Consider the following 13,091-nt stretch of genomic DNA (forward strand, 5'->3'; position numbering starts at 1 on the left):
ATAGAGAGAGAGAGAGAGAGAGGGAGTTTCAGAATATTTCCATTCCATATATTCTTTTTTTTTCAACTGGTATATATTTATAAAACAAGGCCATAGTATACAATATATTCATTCCATATTTCTAACAAATATCCAACTGGTATAAAATAGTAAAAAATTAATATAAATTTATGAGGTCTATGTTATTTTATGAGTTATTCAAATCTTTTAAAATTGATTATATTGTTAATTAATGATATTAGCGTATATATGGAGAAAAATAAAATGAATATTTTATGGATGAGATGCTTTTAGTTAGTGTGCAACGTCAGAGAGATATCTTTTTCTGAGATTAATATGAACTTTTATGTTTTGGTTATTATTATTGACAAAGATTTTTGGGTGTGTTTAGGATTCCTCGCTTTTTTCCATAATTATTATCCAATGGGTTTTGTTCCCTGTTCTAAGACGCGCCCGCGACGACCGCTTAATCGGCGATTAAACGTGAATCGGTAAACTACCGTAGCGTTTTGCCCCAATTCGTCCAAAAAATCGGATTCTTTACAAAAAGTTTGATTTTTCTAAATTGTAAGCACAAAATCATAAGTTTCGCTGTGAATCTATCATAACTAGGCATAAATATCATAAAAATCAGTGAAAACGTAGAGGAATCGTGAAAAAAAAGGTTGAAAAACGCAGAACTAGGGTTCTTGAGCGACTGATAAAAGAAAGAACACGAGGGTAGTATAGTAAATGTGCATTCATTAAAGAAAAAAATGAAAAAATAATAAAATATATAAGACCTCGCCTCGAACCCGGGTCTCCTGCTTATATATAAGACTCCCGACCAATAGACTACGGTGAAATCTTGTAATGTTTGGACAAATAATAATATATATACCAAACATACATAAAATTAATTCCCGATTAATCCCGCCTTAATCACCGATTTTCCGTTAGGTTCAGGATTGCCGCATGGATAGCGCGTAGCAAATTTTTGAACAGGGGTTTTGTTTAGTCATTTAATGACAACTGACCGTCCGTAATAGTAGTCATTTTAGCCGTAGAGGGAGAGATATAATTAAAATTATATTTAAATTAAACTGAAATGAGAAAAGAATTAAAAATAGAGTTTTTGTTGCAGTTGTCGTGTAGTGGTCAGATCTGTGTGGGTTGAGGAAAGAGGACCAAACATAGTTCTGAGACAGTAGATGATTTGTGGCCCAGCTTCCAGCTTTTGCCTTTTGCCATCTATAGAATCTTTACTGCAAATCCCCCACAATGTATTGATGTCTTACCTAACCTATAATATATGTCGTACGATCTTTATAGGAAATCAAGCTGGTGGAAGAGACATTAGCAAGGACATAGCAGCCATGGCAAAAGAAGTCCGTGTTGCATCTATTTCTCGTTATGGCAAATCTACAGATTCATCCCACTGTAACAAAGCTGAGAAAATCACCAGAACTACATTTACTCGTTTAGTTTTTTTTTGTTTTTGTCAAAAGTATATGATCCTTTCAAATGATTCTTTTTTACCCTTGATATGTGGTTTATATAGACCGCCTCTACGTATACGCCGAGGCCGTAGTGCATTGCATAGGTCATGTGACCGTCGAGGATAACCAGTGTGTTAGACCACTCTACGAGCAGGTCTTCCCGCCCAACATAGCCCCATGGCTCTCCTTTATCTGGCTACCTGTATTAAATTTTAGAAGGATATATGGAAGTTTCAAGAAACGTTAGGAAGCTATCAAATTTCATATCCGCGAAAAATGTTGAATCTATGCTAAATTTTTTGCCATGCTACAGCTACATTACACTTTAAACAAACGGAGAATGCAAAACTACTAACCGTTATGTCAAGTTTGGAGGAAACCTAAGTAGTATAATAGTTTCTCTCGTCTTATTAACTTAGCCAATAGACTTATTTATACAAATACTTAATTTGTCTAGCAAGTTCTTTACATAATAGAATAGGAAGCCTAACTTATACATTAATGCTAACTTTTCTAATAGTTACATGAAAGTATATTTTAAGTGATCTCGTAATCACTAAGATTTCCTAATACGTTAGCATTACAAATGAAACATAGAATGCAAACACTGAGTTCAGAGTTGCATGGAGAATAGTAACGGGATTGAATTTGAAAAGATTCAATGATACTTCAATTGATATATAGTCCATCCGGCTGAGCAACTCCAATGGTAGAAGACTCTAAAATTATTTATATTAATACTACAATGTATTTTTTTTTTAATAATTAAATTTTGTTTTGTTTGTAAAAAAACAAGAGTTATTTTTATATATAGACACATTATGACTTTTTATTTCACTATAAGTCAGAAACGAAAATATATAAAAAGTAAAGGAGTGAACGTGCAAAAAAAACAAAATTTGGCCATTGATGCTCTTAAGCCGCTCGTGACGGCGAGAGGCAAGGTCACAACGCCGGAAAGCAGAGTCGGAGTCTGACGATGTTCCCCATGACGTCGATGGCTTACTCTTCGGCCAAATCTGCCACTACTTTATCGGACGACTTTCCGGCCAAATCGTTTGCCTCAAGCTCCTCGTCTGATTAAATTATAGCCATTGTGACGAGTGTCACCTGTCCTGGTAAGACTCTCTCCATCGTGGCGAGCTTCACCTAACTCGTGTCGGATCGACTCTCTCCAACTCGACTCGCTGAACCACCTCTATGCTCCTTTCTCCTTCTTTTTCTCCTTAACACATGTATTCAATTAAACTAATATTTAATCTTGGAAACAATTATTTTTGAAAAGTTAAATTCTTGAAAAAAACGAGATTGCAGTAGACCTAGATTGCAGGAAGAAGAAAATAAGAGAGAGAAGACAATGGGTCCCATTAGTCGGCAAAAAGTTAACCGAATATACACGATAGTTTTGGTTTTAGTTAGCAGAAACTACCTAATTGAAAGTGTTCAAGAGTGAAATATAAAAGAGTAAAAATGACCCAAAGTGTAAATCTTTCAAAAAACAATCCATTTGTAAATTGGCACTTGACAACAAAGAATAAAAAGGTATTTCAAAAGTTTTAATATTATATACTTTCCTCATGTTTTTCTTCTAATGTAACTATAATACGACTGTTTTATTAATAGTTTTGAAATTTATAACTTACAAAATCCTATTAGAACCTAACAAAATTTTGAACAATTGTAGTTTACTTTTTCTCTGTTGGATTTTAATTCATATTGTATGGGCATGTTTATTGGGGATTCGTAAAGGTGAAGTTTTAGCGTAATATAAGAACTGTTTTTTAACTTTTATTTAAGAGTCGGTTTTTAATTTTTTTTAGTTAAAATTAAGAGGCGGTTTTTATACTTAGACCCTGAGAACCCAAGTAAACATCCCCTGAGCGTTTAGTTTAGATTTAGACCAATCGGTTTAATCCAAATTGAAGACGGTCCTATATAAACCCAACTCGAGCACAGAGAGTCATCATTACTCCACAAACTTCTTCAACAACAAAAAAATGGCACCCGCATGCACCAGAATCAACTCACTCCACGTGGCAGTGATCGGAGCCGGAGCAGCCGGACTCGCAGCCGCACGCGAGCTACGCCGCGAATCACACTCCGTCGTGGTCTTCGAGCGCGGCACACAAATCGGAGGTCTCTGGGTGTACACACCTCAAACCGAACCCGACCCGCTCAGCCTCGACCCGAACCGAACCATAGTCCACTCCAGCGTCTACGACTCGCTCCGCACCAACCTCCCAAGAGAGTGCATGGGTTACAGAGACTTCCCTTTCGTGCCCCGAGACGACGACGGATCCAGGGACCCGAGAAGGTATCCTAGTCACAGCGAAGTCCTCGCTTACCTTCAAGACTTCGCGAGAGAGTTCAAGCTCGAGGAGATGGTTCGGTTCGAGACTGAAGTGGTTTGTGTTGAGCCTGAAGGGCAAAAATGGGAGATCCGGTCAAAAAGTTCCGATGGGATCTTCAAAGATGAGATCTTTGATTCTGTCGTCGTGTGTAATGGACACTATACAGAGCCTCGAGTTGCTCATGTTCCTGGTAATAATTAATTGATTAAAAGTCTTAATCTTTCTTTGTCTTTTGATGATTTTGAAGTAGTTCATGTTTGATCCATGTGAAATCTTTAGGCATAGATTCATGGCCAGGCAAGCAGATCCATAGTCATAACTATAGAGTTCCTGATCCATTCAAAGACCAGGTAGGTTCTTACAGAATCTATTAACCCTTTACGCTTTATTTATTTGTCCTTTTCAACAATTGTTTATTAGATTCTCTACTTCTTATATTATATTTCATACAAAAACGTAGTTAGTAATGTATCTTTATATTAATGTTCTAAAAATCGGTTTAAACTATGCCTGCGGCAAATCGGTCCAGAGGTTCAAAAAATTGGTCTAGGCTTAAGCCTAATCAATAATCATCTATAAAATGCTTAATTACCGTCTAACATTTCTTGAGATTTGCTAAATACATTGTGTGGATTCATTAATCTTGCATTCTTGGTCTGAAATCTTTGAAAGGTGGTGGTAGTGATTGGAAACTTTGCGAGTGGATCAGATATAAGCAGGGACATAACAGGAGTGGCCAAAGAAGTCCATATCGCATCTAGATCAAATCCATCTGAGACATACGAAAAGCTTCCCGGGTCCAACAACCTATGGCTTCACTCTATGGTATTACAACAAAAGAAACAAAATGAAAGATAATAAAGATCAGAGAGTGATGTGATTCTTATGTTTTTATGCAGATAGAAAGCGCACGCAAAGATGGGTCGATTATTTTCAAGAATGGTAAGGTTGTACAAGCTGATACTATTGTGCATTGCACCGGTTACAAATATCACTTCCCGTTTCTCAATACCAATAGCTATATAACCGTTGAGGATAACTGTGTTGGACCGCTTTACAAACATGTCTTTCCTCCTGCTCTTGCTCCAACGCTTTCCTTCATCGGTTTACCATGGATGGTGAAGTCTCTCATTCATTCTACGGTTCTTTCGTGGCTTCTTTGATCATCGTTTCCTAATCAGATTCTTTGTTATGAATCACAGACATTGCAGTTCTTTATGTTTGAGTTACAAAGCAAATGGGTGGCTGCTGTTTTATCTGGCCGTGTCACGCTTCCTTCAGAAGACAAAATGATGGAAGATGTCACCGCCTTCTATGCAAACCGTGATGCTAACAAGCTTCCCAAGAGATACACGCATAAGCTCGGTGAGTGTCAGGTTGATTACCTCAACTGGATAGCCGAGCAAGTCGGTGCACCACCTGTTGAACACTGGAGAGCTGAGGAAGTACACGGCGGGTATCGAAGACTCGCCACGCAATCAGACACTTTCCGTGATAAGTGGGACGATGATCATCTCATTCTTGAGGCTTATGAAGATTTCTTGAGACAGAAGCTGATTTAGTGTTGGAATAGTTTATTGTCTTTAATACTTTTAATTTGGAACAAAATAATATTTCTATAACAGATTGAATCTAAGAAGTAAGACCTAAGCATGTTGTACATTTTCTTGTTGACGCCATCTGTTTAGTTCACTTTCCACCATGCTCTTTGCCGCTTCTGCTGACTCTGCTGACTTCTGAGCCAACTCCGTTGCGTGGTTCATCTCCTCTATAGCTTTCAGGCTCGCTCCTAGTTTAGTATCCGCTTCTGTTTTTCTTGCGTTGATCTCTTCAAGCTCAGCTGCTATATCTGCTAGCTTCTTTTCGGTTTCAGTCTCTGTCTCCCCTGCTCCTCGTTTCAAAGTTTCATACTCTAGTACTGTGATCTTTATCTTTGAAGAAGATGATTCGTCCTGTTTCTTGCTCTCTTGCTTCTGAGATATCATCTTCATCTCCTCGCGCACTTTCTCATCAGCCGCTTTGGCCTGTTCCACTTCTCTTATCACAATCTCTAGTCTCTTTTCAGCTTCCTCCGCAGCTCTCATAGCGGAATCGGTTTCTTTCTTCAAACTCTCTATCTTTCTATTCATCTCTTCAGCTTCGTTTCTTGCTCCCAAAGCTTCTAACTTCATCCCCTCAAGCTTCAAGCTCTCTTCCTTGAGAGCTTCCACCTTCTTCCTCTCCTCAACCTCTAACCTCTCTGCTTCTTTCTTCTCCATCTCTTCGCTTTCTCTTCTCATCTCTTCAAGCTCCATCCTTATAGAATTCACCAAGCTCCGGAGAGAGCATTCTTCATCAGAGGCCTCTTGCAGCCTCGTAGTAGCCTCATTCAGCTCGTTTGTAATAACTTTAACCGTGTTCATTTCAGACTCATGAGCTTTCTTCATCTCTTCCCTTAAACTCTCAATCTCCGAGGTCGTCTCAATAAGCTTGCCTTCAAGAGTTCTTGCTAGCTCAGGCTCATACTCTTTTCTCAACACTAGCAGCTTCTTCTCCGCCTCCTCAACGGCCGTCTTGTAACACTCTCTCAAATCATCTTTCTCCTTCACGATATCGCCGTACTCTTGCTGATTCTGAGTGGCAGCCACCTTGAGCTGATGAATCGCGTCTTTCATATCCGTAATCTCTTTGGAAAGTTCGTTAACCTTAGCGGAGTTTACTTGCAGCGCACGTTTAGCTTCAGCGGCTTGGTTTAGGGCAGTGGCTTTGAAGTCCATAGCGGAATCAAAGCTTTGTTTGATTTTGTTTAGGTTTTGCTTTGCTGCATCGAGTTCAACGGTGGTGGAGAGGTATTGCTCTCTAGCGACGTCAAGCTCGTGGTGGTGAGGAGGGGATGAGCCTTGGGACTTGTCGTGCTCAAGCTGTTCTTCTTTTTGTTGGACGGTTTCTTTGGCGTCGATAGCGGATTGTTTAGACTTGTTAACGGTCTCGAGCTTGTTGCTAAGCTCCTCCATTGTCTTCTTTGCTTTTGAGAGATCGGAGAGAGCGCGAGATCTTGTGATCTCGGCGTTGTCTAGCTTTTGTTTGATCTTGATGAATTGCTTGTGGGCTAGCATTAGCTGTGTTTCTTTGTCGGTAACGCTCTGAAACATTTAAAAAGGGTTTCTTGCTAAACAAGGCATCTAGAAAGATTATACTACATGTTCTTGATTCGGCTATAATGATTGTTGTTGGATTAGTTTACCTCAGCGGAAAGGCGAGACCTTCTTGGAGTGCTTCTTTGCCTTGAGACTACTTCACCAAACAAGCTCACGGCAGCTTTCACAGACTGGAACGGTGCTCTGGTGTCTATCTCTCCGACCTCCGACGTCCTCGGAGATTCAGGGCCTTTTTGTTGTACTCTAATGTTCACCATTCTCTACACCTACCTGCATGCAAAACATTGTCAATCAATAAAAGAAACTAAAACAAAAGGTCATAACAATGCTAACATGATCAGCATATTCTTACATAAACGATGCAAAATCCATGCAGGTTGCATATAATGAAATGGAGAAAATCAGATAGAAAGGAAAGGAGACATGTACGTACCTTGATTAGTTTCTCTTTCTTCGTGTTCCTCGTTGTTGTTTTTTCCTATTGACCTCTTCTTATATAACCCATTGTTCTCTATAATTACGGGACTTTTGGTTGGTTATTATCCTTCTTGTCTCTCTGATCTATATTTAGAAGCTTAGTTACTGGCACGACACCTTTCTTTCTTCTGTCTGCATTCACGTCGCTGCCTGTCTCAATGCCATTTACTTATTTGCTTCTGACTATTATCAGCCAAAGGTTAACCTTTTATAAAAAAAACAAACTACATGCTCCTCATGTTGAAGTTAATTTTTAAGTTGTGAATTTTGAGTGACTTGTTCCTGGTGGACACATTTAGAGAATAACGTTTGTAACATATATTTATATATGTAAACATTAATCTCGCATCATCTCTCTCTCTACTATCCCTATATCTTTCTTGTTAAACGACCTCTTCTCATATGGAGAATGCATCTAATTATTATGTCTTAGTCAAGTACAGTTGGCTAGCCACTAGCCAGAGTCAATAATTTTTGTCTTTTTAAGAATAGTGAAATCTCTAATGGTTTACAGACGAGGAAAAGTGCCAATACAGACGAGGGATCGACTCTCTTCTGATGCGAAATTATTAGTTCCACACGTGGTCACACATATATAGACTGATTATTTACGGTTCATTTGAATATCCGAGAGCTGGCCCATCCGTGTAGACTGCATATCTCGTCCCAATGTTAGGTCTGATTTTTTAATATACTCGATTTTAACTTTTAAAAAGAAAAGTCAAATATACAGTTGACCTCTTTGGATACTACTAGACAAGTCTTTTTAGATATTTTCGATTATGCACAGTAGCATTGACTTGTTCTTTCTTGACGCTAAAAAATCTTATCTCTGTCTCTCTCTCTACCTCAATTGTGCAGAGATGGGCGGTTGTTTCTCTGTCTCGTTGCCATGTGATCAAGTGGTGAATCAATTTTCTCAGTGGTTATGCCTCAGGGGGTGTTATATCCACAACCTTCCTGAGAATATCGTTGCTCTTCAGCATGCCATGGCAATGCTCACGGCAAAGCTAGACGATGTGCTGAGAACAGTGGGCAGAGAGGAGTTTACAGGGCGTCAACAAAGGATTTCCCAAGTTCAGGTATGGCATGCTAATGTTCTAACCACCAAAAAAAAAGTTGACGATCTGCTTAGTACTTATGAGGCTGACCTTCAAAGGTTGTGCCTATGTGGTTTTTGCTCCAAAGATTTAAAACTGAGCTATCTTTATGGGAGAAGTGTTCGCCTGATGTTGAGAGAAGTTGAGAAACTGAGTTCTCAAGGAGGATTTGATGTGGTGGTCGAGGCATCTACGTTTGGTGAGGTGGATGAGATCCCTATTCAACCCACCATTTTTGGTCAGGAAAGAATGCTTGAAAAGGCATGGACGCTTCTCATGGAAGATGGATCAGGGATGTTGGGTCTGTACGGTATGGGAGGAGTGGGGAAAACCACACTGCTCACACAGATCAACAATAAGTTTTCTGAAATAAGTGACAGGTTTGAAGTTGTGATATGGGTTGTTGTGTCTAAAAGTGCAACAGTCCGTAAGATTCAAAGAGACATAGCTCAAAAGGTTGGCCTTGTGGAGATGGGTTCGGGAGAGAAAGACGAGAACCAGAGAGCCCTTGACATCTACAATGTTCTTAGAAGAAGAAAGTTTGCGTTATTGTTGGATGACATATGGGAGAAAGTGGATTTAAAAGCGGTAGGAGTCCCGTACCCAACTAGAAATAATGGATGCAAGGTAGCATTCACCACTCGCTCTCGAGATGTGTGTGGCCGCATGGGGGTTGATGATCCAGTGGAAGTTAGCTGTTTGCAACCCGACGAGTCATGGGATCTGTTCCAAAGGACAGTTGGGGAAAACACACTGGGAAGTCATCCAGACATTCCAGAACTTGCGAGAAAAGTCGCTAGGAAATGCCGTGGCCTACCGTTAGCACTCAATGTTATCGGTGAAACCATGGCATGCAAAAGGACAGTACATGAATGGTGTCATGCGGTTGACGTTTTGACATCATCTGCCACAGAATTTTCAGGTATGGAAGATGAGATCCTTCCTGTTTTGAAGTATAGCTATGATAATTTAAGTGGGGAGATGGTGAGATCATGCTTCCTCTATTGCTCTTTGTTTCCTGAAGATTATCATATTGATAAAGAGAGGCTGGTAGAGTACTGGATATGCGAGGGGTTCGTAAGTGAAAAGGAAAGTAGAGAGAGGACATTAAACCAAGGTTATGAGATCGTTGGTACACTTGTCCGTGCATGTTTGTTGATGGAGGAAAGAAAGGATAAATCATACGTGAAAATGCATGATGTGGTTCGTGAGATGGCTTTGTGGATTTCATCTGATTTTGGTAATCAAAAGGAGAGATGTGTTGTGCGAGCTGGTGTTGGGTTACGTGAAGTACCAAAACTCAAGGAGTGGGCTACTGTGAGAAAGATGTCTTTGATGAATAACGGGATTGAAGAGATCTTTGACAGTCACGAGTGTGGTGAGCTTACAACTCTATTTCTACAAAAAAACGCGTTTGTAAAGATCTCGGGTGAGTTCTTTCGATGCATGCCTCATCTAGCTGTTTTGGATCTATCAGAGAATCACAGTCTTGAGGAACTACCAGAAGAAATATCAGAGTTGGGCTCTTTGAGATATTTGGACGTGTCATATACATGTGTAAATCAGCTACCGGTTGGTTTATGGGAATTGAAGAAGTTAATACATCTCAATCTGGAACACATGAGCAGACTAGGGAGTATTTTAGGGATATCAAGCTTGTGGAATTTGAGGACATTAGGACTACGAGGTTTGGTGCTAGATATGAGGCTAGTGAATGAGCTAGAACTCTTGGAACATCTACAAGTTGTAACCATAGATATCATCGGCTTCGGTTGTGAAGCCATTGTTATGGTCTCATAGGTTGGTCGTGTGTATCAGAGAGGTTGATTTTAAGTACCTTGAGGAAGAATCAATGAGAGTCTTGACTTTGCCAACTATAGTCAATCTCCGTAGGCTCAGCATTAAAAGGTGTGGAATGAGGGAGATAGAGATAGAGAAGACAACTTCTTCGTCATCATCATCATGGAACAAAATTCACACAGCTCCATACTTCTCAAACCTCTCTAAAGTCTTTATAACTAAATGTCATGGTCTTAAGGATTTGACGTGGCTGTTGTTTGCCCCAAACCTTGCTTTTCTCCAAGTTAGTTTCTCAAGGCAATTAGAGGATATAATTAACCAAGAGAAAGCTGCGAGTGTTGAGAATGCAGCTACCATTGTTCCTTTTAGGAGACTAGAAACGCTGCACCTATCTGCTTTACGTGGGCTCGAGAGAATATATTGGAATGCTCTGCCGTTTCCATGTCTGAAAGTTATTCACGTTGAAAAATGTTGGAAGCTAAGAAAGATTCCATTGGATTCAAATAGTGGCGCCGGGGGTAAAGAACTGGTCCTAAGTTATGGAGACAGAGAATGGATAGAAAAGCTTGAATGGGAGGACCAAGCCACTCGAGTTCGTTTCTTAACTTCGTGCAGGTGGCACTGGCGAGCTACACAATGAACTTCACTTGCTTTTCTTCTTTTTTTTTTTTGCAAAACTTTATGTCGCCAGTGGTTTCACGACATTTGCTGGTTTGTACAACTCTTGCTCTCTCCTATTATTTGCATAATTAAGTATTTTTCTTATCTCCCTATTTGTATAATATGCTAGACGTTTCAATGCTTGTGTGTCGTGTCAAAGATGGCCGAGAGATGAAGCACATACGTGAACCAGTTAGTGGAGAGTTTATGTATTGGATGAACATGGGACATTATCAGAAGCTTTCAGACAGAATGATTGTAATGTTAGTTCCTCTTCACTCTTTCTCTCTGTTCTTGGTTTAGCAATGTTAATGTACATAATGCTCATAAAACAATTGCACTTTTATGAAAGTTTTGGTTTACTTGTGTGGATGATTTGAAAGTGATGGATGTTTGAACATCCTTTGACTTAGCATGAGTGAAAGGCAGAACAGAGAAGATGCATACGCTGCTGTGGTAAGGCAATGCCAACACAACATCAAGTTATGTATTGTAGTATATCTATTAATTCTTATCGATGTTATGTTCCAGATATTGTTGGAGATTTCTCTAAACAAGGTCTAGGAACCGAGATCATACTTCCCAAGAGAAGATCAAGAACAGTGCAAACAAAGGCAGAAGATATTCAAGTGACATATGGGTGTGCACATCTTGTCCAATCAAAGTGGATAAAAAGATGGAAATCCCTCACACGGGGGAGATCATCTCTTCTTTACAAAATTGAACGAACCGGAGTTTAAACCCCTTTTTAGGCCCATTAGTTTGGTCGGTGTATATAAAAGAAACCCTAGTACTAGGGATGGAGGGAGGACTTGTGTTTGTTTAGGTTTGTTAGAGAGGATGTCGGGGAATGATGCTGTGAAGACAGCTAAAATAGTTGCGTGGTGGGACATGAAGGACTGTCCAATTCCGGAGGGGTATGATGCTCGTCGGGTACGTCCAAGTATAGAAAGGGCGTGCAAGGAACGAGGCTTCTCTGGTTCTGTCTCCATCACTGCCTATGCCGACCAAACAAAAACCCCTGATCACCACCTTCAAGCGCTCTCTTCCACTGGAGTCGCTGTTGCACATACCATATCCGGTTAGTCTTTTTCTCTAATGGTAGTATATATATAACAAAACAAAAACCCCTACACTAGACATTATTATGTTTTCTTAAATCCATTCACAGAATGTACGTGCAAACTCATGTACGAGGATATTGTGGAATGGCGAGGTCATAATCCACCTCCAGCGACAATAATGATCACGTGGATGGTGACTTCTCCTGGGATCTAGCCCGGCTACAACAGCGCACTAGGTACAAACTTTTTATGGCTTATTCAGTCGAGAGTTACAAAGATTTCTTCCTGCTCCGGAATGCAATATGGCTCTGGAATAAATTACTAGAAGAAGGAGGAGGCGCACCACTTGTGGCGGGTGGATTATCATCTGCCATGTTTTATTGCAAATCTTGCGAGTTTGATTGCCAAAGCCTGGAGAAATTCAGGAAGCATCTCTCCAGTTATAAGCATGGACGGGAAGAGTTTACAAGCGCTAGGTGGTACACACGACTCGAATGTGTAACGAAGACGTGGAGAAGGAACTACAGGGCCACGCCTGAGCACGCCACAGCTAAAATTCAGGTTTGGTGGGACATGGTTAAATGTCCGATTCCAGAGGGGTATGATGCTCGTTTGGTCCGTCCAAGTATAGAAGCCTCATTTAAGAAGATAGGCTACTGGAGTCGATCACCACCACCTTGTAGCGCTCTCTTCCACTGGAGTCGATCTTGCACATACCCTCTACTGGTACAAAGGCTCTCGCATGTACGACGATGTGAGGCAATGGGAAAAGGATAATCCTGCCCCGGCTTCAGTGATGCTCATATCGGATGTGGATTGGGACGACTACGTCCCGTCGCTTTTTTCTCGTTATCTACAAGAGAGTAACTCCAACTGTTTTTTGGCGTACTCATTTAGGCCTTGTAAAATGACAGTTATGCTCACTTCCGCTGAGTGGCTCTGGGTGTTGACATGAAGAATTAAACAAAGGGAAGTAGTGGAGGAAGTGGGAGAAGTGGCCATATCACTTACCAAATGGGGAGGA

At 40.3% G+C, this 13,091-nt stretch overlaps 3 protein-coding genes and 1 pseudogene across 3 annotated transcripts; 3 read left to right on the forward strand and 1 right to left on the reverse strand.

Moving 5' to 3' along the window:
* The first annotated feature begins 3,433 nt into the window (after positions 1-3,433).
* On the forward strand, positions 3,434-5,493 carry LOC106311680 (flavin-containing monooxygenase FMO GS-OX5). Its single transcript, XM_013748934.1, has 5 exons — positions 3,434-4,019; positions 4,109-4,179; positions 4,502-4,654; positions 4,729-4,947; positions 5,032-5,493. Exons 1-5 carry the CDS (start codon positions 3,476-3,478, stop codon positions 5,389-5,391), a joined length of 1,347 nt encoding a protein of 448 aa, XP_013604388.1. The 5' UTR covers positions 3,434-3,475; the 3' UTR covers positions 5,392-5,493.
* Positions 5,401-7,468, reverse strand: LOC106311679 (WEB family protein At1g12150). Its single transcript, XM_013748933.1, has 3 exons — positions 7,400-7,468; positions 7,053-7,236; positions 5,401-6,951 (listed from the first exon to the last, which is right to left on the reverse strand). Exons 2-3 carry the CDS (start codon positions 7,221-7,223, stop codon positions 5,476-5,478), a joined length of 1,647 nt encoding a protein of 548 aa, XP_013604387.1. The 5' UTR covers positions 7,224-7,236; positions 7,400-7,468; the 3' UTR covers positions 5,401-5,475.
* A 797-nt stretch (positions 7,469-8,265) lies between these two features.
* Positions 8,266-10,983, forward strand: LOC106311677 (disease resistance protein RPS5-like). Its single transcript, XM_013748931.1, is given in 2 exon segments — positions 8,266-10,300; positions 10,302-10,983. Coding segments are annotated over 2 exon segments (2,676 nt in total). The 5' UTR covers positions 8,266-8,306.
* Positions 10,984-11,843: 860 nt separating this feature from the next.
* On the forward strand, positions 11,844-13,022 carry LOC106308897 (annotated as a pseudogene).
* Positions 13,023-13,091: the final 69 nt, after the last annotated feature.

This window comes from Brassica oleracea, chromosome C8 (genome assembly GCF_000695525.1).
Source record: "Brassica oleracea var. oleracea cultivar TO1000 chromosome C8, BOL, whole genome shotgun sequence".
Taxonomy (NCBI): Eukaryota; Viridiplantae; Streptophyta; class Magnoliopsida; order Brassicales; family Brassicaceae; genus Brassica; species Brassica oleracea.